This window comes from Ptiloglossa arizonensis, unplaced genomic scaffold, assembly GCF_051014685.1.
Source record: "Ptiloglossa arizonensis isolate GNS036 unplaced genomic scaffold, iyPtiAriz1_principal scaffold1102, whole genome shotgun sequence".
In the NCBI taxonomy this organism is placed as follows: domain Eukaryota; kingdom Metazoa; phylum Arthropoda; class Insecta; order Hymenoptera; family Colletidae; genus Ptiloglossa; species Ptiloglossa arizonensis.
The window spans coordinates 103,305-111,865 of record NW_027479472.1 but is presented as its reverse complement, the minus strand read 5'-3'; the positions used below and the strand labels follow the sequence as shown (position 1 = coordinate 111,865).

Sequence of the window (8,561 nt, the reverse complement as noted above, 5' to 3'; positions counted from 1 at the left end):
TATAACGTATAACGTATAACGTATAACGTATAACGCTATAACGTATAACTGTATAACGTATAATCGTATAACGTACAACGTATAACGTACAACGTATAACGTATAACGTATATCCTATAACGCATAACGTAAAACGTATAACGTATAACGTATAACGTATAACGTATCAACGTATAACGTATTAACGTATAACGTATAACGTATAACGTAAAAGTATAACGTATAACGTATAACGTATAACGTATAACGTATAACGTATAACGTATAACGTATAACGTATAACGTATAACGTATAACGTATAACGTATAACGTATAACGTATAACGTATAAAGATATAACGTATAACGTTATAACGTATAACGTATAACGGTATAACGTATAACGATATAACGTATAACGTATAACGTTCTAGCGGGGTAACGTATAACGTATAACGAATAACGTATAACGTATAACGTATAATCGTACAACGTTTAACGTATAACGTATAACGTAGACGTATAACGTATATCGTACAACGTTCAACGTATAACGTATAATGTATATAACGTATAACGTATAACGTATAACGTATAAGGTATAACGTATAACGTATAACGTATAACGTATAACGTGTATACGTATAACGTACAACGTTTAACGTATATACGTATACGTATAACGTATAACGTATAACGTAGTATCGTACAAACGTTCAACGTATAACGTATAATGTATAACGTATAACGTATAACGTATAACGCCTATAGGTATAACGTATAACGTATAAACGTATAACGTATAACGCATAACGTATAACGTATAACGTATAACGTATAACGTGATAACGTATACGTACAACGTTTAACGTAAAGACGTATAACGTAGAACGTATAACGTATAACGTATAACGTATAACGTATAACGTACTAAACGTACAACGTTTAACGTATAACGCTATAACGTATAACGTATAACTTATAACGTATAACGTACAACGTATAACGTATAACCGTATATCCTATAACACATAACGTATAATGTATAACGTATAATATAACGTATAAGACGTATAACGTATAACGTATAACGTATACGTATAACGTATAACGTATGACGTATAACGTATACTTATAACGTATAACGTACAACGTATAACGGTATAACGTATACTCCTATAACACAGTAACGTATAATGTATAACGTATAATATAACGTATAACGTATAACGTATAACGTATAAAGCGTATAGCGTATAACTGTATAACGTACACCGTATAACGTACAACGTCTAACGTATAACGTATAACGTATAACGTATAATGTACAACGCTATAAGCGTATAACGTATAACGTATAACGTAATAACGTATAACGTAGTAACGTATAACGTATAACGTTATAACGTATAACGTATAACGTATAACGTCATAACGTATAACGTTATAACGTAATAACGTATAACGTATAACGTATAACGTATAACGTACAACGTATAACGTACAACGTATAACGTATAACGTATATCCTATAACGCATAACGTAAACGTATAACGTATAACGTATAACGTAGTAACGTATAACGTATAACGTATAACGTATAACGTATAACGTATAACGTATAACGTATAACGTATAACGTATAACGTATAACGTATAACGTATAACGTATAACGTACTAACGTATAACGTATATACGTACGTATACGATAACGTATAACGTATAACGTATAAAGTATACACGTATAACGTATAACGTATAACGTATAACGTATAACGTATAACGTATAAGCTATAACGTTATAACGTATAGCGGGTAACGTACTAACGTATAACGATTAACGTATAACGTATAACGTATAACGTACACCGTTATAACGTATAACGTATAACGTAGAACGTATAACGTATATCGTACAACGTTCAACGTATAACGTATAATGTATAACGTATGAACGTATAACGTATAACGTATAAGGTATAACGTATAACGTATAACGTATAACGTATAACGTGTAACGTATAGCGTACAACGTTTAACGTATAACGTATAACGTATAACGTATAACGTATAACGTATATCGTACAACGTTCAACGTATAACGTATAATGTATACCGTATAACGTATAACGTATAACGTATAAGGTATAACGTCATAACGTGATAACGTATAACGTATAACGTATAACGGTATCTCGTATAACGTATACGTATAACGTATAACGTATAACGTACAACGTTTAACGTATAACGTATAACGTATAACGTATAACGTATAACGTGATATAACGTACAACGTATAACGTATAACGTATAACGTATAACGTATAACGTACAACGTTTAACGTATAACGTATAACGTATATCTACGTATAACTTATAACGTTATAACGTACGTATAACGTATAACGTATATCCTATACACAAACATACGTATAATGTATAACGTATAATATAACGTATAAACGTATAACTATAACGTATAAACGGTATAACGTATAACGTATAGACGTATAACGTATAACGTATAACGTATAACGACGTTATAACGTATAACGTATAACGTACCGAGGTTTGTTCAAAAAGTATCGCGAATTTTGATTTTCGCGGGTTACGTATATTCGAATTTCGATCTTTTTTGTGGCTTTATGTTGGTACTCATGTCTCTCACTTATGCCGACAAGCTCGGCCATTTTGAATGTTCACTTAATGGTTGACAGCTGCTTTGCTTGCACGTGTTTTGGATCGTCTTCGATTTTTACCTATTAAGAAAAATGGATCAAAGAACCTGTATCAAATTTTGTGTGAAAAACGAAATTAAGTGCGCGGATGCATTCCGAATGTTGACTGTGGCATACGGAGAAGCTACCTTGGACCGAAGCAACGTTTATCGGCGTGGTACAAAATGTTCTCAGAAGGCCGAGAAGATGGAGAACGACAAAGAGCGTGCCGGACGCCCGAGCACTTCAACAACAGACGAAAAAATTAATGAAGTGGAGAAAATGATATTGGCCAATCGTCGAATCACCGTTAGAGAAGTTGCTGAGGAGCCTAAACATATCGATTGGCTCGTGCCATTCGATTTTTATCAATGATTTGGGCATGAGACGGGTCGCCGCGAAATTCGTACCAAAATTGCTCAATTGCGACCAAAAACAGCTTCGCATGAACATTGCTAATGAGATGTTGGACTCTGTCCGCGACGACCCAAATTTGCTCCAGAGGGTCATAACTGGTGACGAATCGTGGGTTTATGGGTTATGACGTGGAAACCCAAAGCTCAATCATCTCAATGGAAGCTGCCACACGAACCAAGACCCGAAAAAAGGCGCGCCAAGTTCGGGTCGAATGTGAAAGTTTTGCTGACAGTTTTCTTCGATTGCAGGGGCGTGGTGCATCATGACTTCTTGCCACAGGGTAGAGACGGTCAATAAAGAATATTACCTGCAAGTTATGCGCAATTTGCGCGAAGCAATCCGCCAGAAACGCCCGGATTTGTGGAAGAACAAAAATTGGCTTTTGGCACCCACGATAACGCCCCTGCTCACACATCCTTGCTAGTGCGCGACTTTTTGGCCAAAAACAAAACACTAATGATGCCGCAGCCACCGTATTCCCTAGATCTGGCCTCCTGCGACTTTTTCTTGTTCCCTAAACTGAAGAGGCCCATGAAAGGACGACGTTACGCTACGCTTGACGAGATAAAGACGGCATCGAAGGAGGAGCTGAAAAGGATACAACAAAAATGATTTTTTGAAGTGCTTCGAAGATTGGAAAAAACCGTTGGCACAAGTGTTATAATATCTCATGGGGATTACTTTGAAGGGGACAAAAATAGATATTCATGAATAAATAAATAATTTTTGAAAAAACACAAAATTCGCGATACTTTTTGAACACACCTCGTATAACGTATAACGTATAACGTATAACTGTACAACGTTTAACGTATAACGTATAACGTATAACGTATAACGTATAACGTATAACGTATAACGTATAACGTATAACGTATAACGTATAACGTATAAGGTTATATACGTATAACGTATAATGTATAACGTATAACGTATAACGTATAACGTATAACGCTATAACGTATAACGTACAACGTTTACTAACGTATAACTATAACGTATAACGTATAACGTATATAACGTATAACGTACAACGTATAACGTATAACGTATATCCTATAACACATAACGTATATAATGTATAACGTATAATATAACGTATAACGTATAACGTATAACGTATAACGTATACCGTATAACGTAAAACGTATAACGTATAACGTATAACGTATAACGTATAACGTATAACGTATAACGTATAACGTATAACCGTATAACGTATAACGTATAACGTACGTAACGGTATAACGTATAACGGTATAGCGTGTAACGTATAACGTATAACGATTAACGTAAAACGTATGACGTATTACATATTACGTATAACGTATAACGTATTAACGTATAACGTATGAACGTATAACGTATAACGTATAACGTATGAACGTATAACGTATAACGTATAACGTATAACGTATAACGTATAACGCATAACGTAATAACGTATAACGTATAACGTATAACGTATAACGTATAACGTACAACGTTTAACGTATAACGTATAACGTAGAGACGTATAACGTATAACGTATAACGTATGACGTATAACGTATAACCTACAACGTTTAACGTATAACGTATAACGTATAACGTATAACGTATAACGTATAACGTATATCGTACAACGTTCAACGGTATAACGTATAGATGTATAACGTATAACGTATAACGTATAACGTATACGGTATAACGTATAACGTATAACGTACAACGTTTAACGTGTAACGTATAACGTAGAACGTATAACGTATAACGTATAACGTATAACGTATAACGTATAAACGTATGACGTATATCGTATAACGTATACGTATAACGTATAACGTTTACAGTATAACGTATAACGTTATAACGTGTAACGTATAACGTATAACGTCTAACCGTATAACGTATAGACGTATAACGTATAACGTATAACGTATAACGTATAACCGTATAACGTATAACGTAAGTAACGTATAACGTATACTACGTATATCCTATAAAGCATAACGTATTACGTATAACGTATAACGTATAACGTATAACGTATAACGTATAACGTATAACGTATAACGTATAACGTATAACGTATAACGCTATAACGTAATAACGTATAGCGGGTAACGTATAACGTATAACGATTAACGTATAACGTATGACGTATTACATATTACGTATAACGGTATAACGTATAACGTATAACGTATAACGTATAACGTATAACGTATAACGTATAACGTATAACGTATAACGCATAACGTATAACGTATAACGTATAACGTACTAACGTATAACGTATAACGTACAACGTTTAACGATATAACGTATAACGTAGAACGTATAACGTATAACGTATAACGTATAACGTATGACGTATAACGTATAACGTATAACGTATAACGTATGACGTATAACGTATAACGTATAACGTATAACGTATAACGTATACAGTATAACGTGTAACGTATAACGTGGAACGTATAACGTATAACGTATAAGCGTACAACGTACAACGTTTAACGTATAACGTATAACGTATACGTATAACGTATAACGTATAACGTATAACGTATAACGTATAACGTATAACGTATAACGTATAACGTATAACGCATAACGTATACAGTATAACGTATAACGTATAACGTGTAACGCTATAACGTATAACGTATAACTTAAACGTCTATAACGTATAACGTATAACGTATAACGTATAACGTATAACGTATAACGTATAACGTATAACGTATACGTATAACGTATAGACGTATGGCGTATAACGTATAACGTATAACGTAATAACGTCCAACGTACACAACGTTATAACGTATAACGTATAACGTATAACGTACAACGTTTAACGTATACCGTATAACGAATAACGTATAACGTATATCGCATGACGTATAACATATAACGTATAACGTATAACGTATAACGTACAACGTATAACGTATACCGTATATCCTATAACGCATAACGTATAACGTATAACGTATAACGTATAACGTATAACGTATAACGTATAACGTATAACGTATAACGTATAACGTATAACGTGTAAGCGAATAACGTATAACGTATATCGCATGACGTATAACATATAACGTATAACGTATAACGTTACAACGTATAACGTATAATGTATATCCTATAACGCATATCGTATAACGTATAACGTATAACGTATAACGTATAACGTATAACGTATAACGTATATCGTATAACGTATAACGTACAACGTTTAACGTATAACGTATAACGTATAACGTATAACGTATAACGTATAACGTAATAACGTATAACGGTATACAGTATAACGTATAACGTATAAACGGTATAACGTATAACGTATACAGTATAACGTATAACGTATAACGTGTAACATATAACGTATAACGTATAACGTATAACGTATAACGTATAACGTATAACGTATAACGTAGAACGTAGAACGTATAACGTACAACGTATAACGTATAACGTATAACGTATAACGTATAACGTATAACGTATAACGTACAACGTATAACGTATAACGTATAACGTATAACGTATAACGTATAACGTATAACGTATAACGTATAACGTATAGCGTATAACGTATAACGTATAACGTATAACGTACAACGTCTAACGTATAACGTATAACGTACAACGTATAACGTACAACGTATAACGTATAACGTATAACGTATAACGTATAACGTATAACGTATAACGTATAACGTATAACGTATAACGTATAACGTATAACGTATAACGTATAACGTATAACGTATAACGTATAACGTATAACGTATAACGTATAACGTATAACGTATAACGTATAACGTATAACGTATAACGTATAACGTACAACGTATAACGTATAACGTATATCCTATAAAGCATAACGTATAACGTATAACGTATAACGTATAACGTATAACGTATAACGTATAACGTATAACGTATAACGTATAACGTATAACGTATAACGTATAACGTATAGCGGGTAACGTATAACGTATAACGATTAACGTAAAACGTATGACGTATTACATATTACGTATAACGTATAACGTATAACGTATAACGTATAACGTATAACGTATAACGTATAACGTATAACGTATAACGTATAACGCATAACGTATAACGTATAACGTATAACGTATAACGTATAACGTATAACGTACAACGTTTAACGTATAACGTATAACGTAGAACGTATAACGTATAACGTATAACGTATAACGTATGACGTATAACGTATAACGTATAACGTATAACGTATGACGTATAACGTATAACGTATAACGTATAACGTATAACGTATACAGTATAACGTGTAACGTATAACGTGGAACGTATAACGTATAACGTATAACGTACAACGTACAACGTTTAACGTATAACGTATAACGTATAACGTATAACGTATAACGTATAACGTATAACGTATAACGTATAGCGTATAACGTATAACGTACAACGTATAACGTACAACGTCTAACGTATAACGTATAACGTATAACGTATAATGTACAACGTAATAACGTATAACGTATAACGTATAACGTATAACGTATAACGTATAACGTATAACGTATAACGTATAAACGTATAACGTATAACGTATAACGTATAACGTATAACGTATAACGTATAACGTATAACGTATAACGTATAACGTATAACGTATAACGTATAACGTATAACGTACAACGTATAACGTACAACGTATAACGTATAACGTATATCCTATAACGCATAACGTAAAACGTATAACGTATAACGTATAACGTATAACGTAATAACGTATAACGTATAACGTATAACGTTATAACGTATAACGTATAACGTATAACGTATAACGTATAACGTATAACGTATAACGTATAAACGTATAACGTATAACGTATAACGTATAACGTATAACGTATAACGTATAACGTATAACGTATAACGTACTAAAGTATAACGTATAACGTATAACGTATAACGTATAACGTATAACGTATAAACGTATAACGTATAACGTAATAACGTATAGCGGGTAACGTATAACGTAATAACGATTAACGTATAACGTATAACGTATAACGTACAACGTTTAACGTATAACGTATAACGTAGAACGTATAACGTATATCGTACAACGTTCAACGTATAACGTATAATGTTATAACGTATAACGTATAACGTATAACGTATAAGGTATAACGTATAACGTATAACGTATAACGTATAACGTGTAACGTATAACGTACAACGTTTAACGTATAACGTATAACGTATAACGTATAACGTATAACGTATATCGTACAACGTTCAACGTATAACGTATAATGTATAACGTATAACGTATAACGTATAACGTATAAGGTATAACGTATAACGTATAACGTATAACGTATAACGCATAACGTATAACGTATAACGTATAACGTATAACGTATAACGTATAACGTACAAC

The 8,561-nt window shown here is 32.7% G+C and overlaps 1 protein-coding gene across 1 annotated transcript; it reads left to right on the top strand.

Moving 5' to 3' along the window:
- Positions 1-2,699: 2,699 nt before the first annotated feature.
- LOC143154702 (protein GVQW3-like) lies at positions 2,700-3,245 on the top strand. Its single transcript, XM_076326644.1, is given in 4 exon segments — positions 2,700-2,875; positions 2,878-2,910; positions 2,912-3,031; positions 3,033-3,245. Coding segments are annotated over 4 exon segments (486 nt in total). The 5' UTR covers positions 2,700-2,755.
- Positions 3,246-8,561: the final 5,316 nt, after the last annotated feature.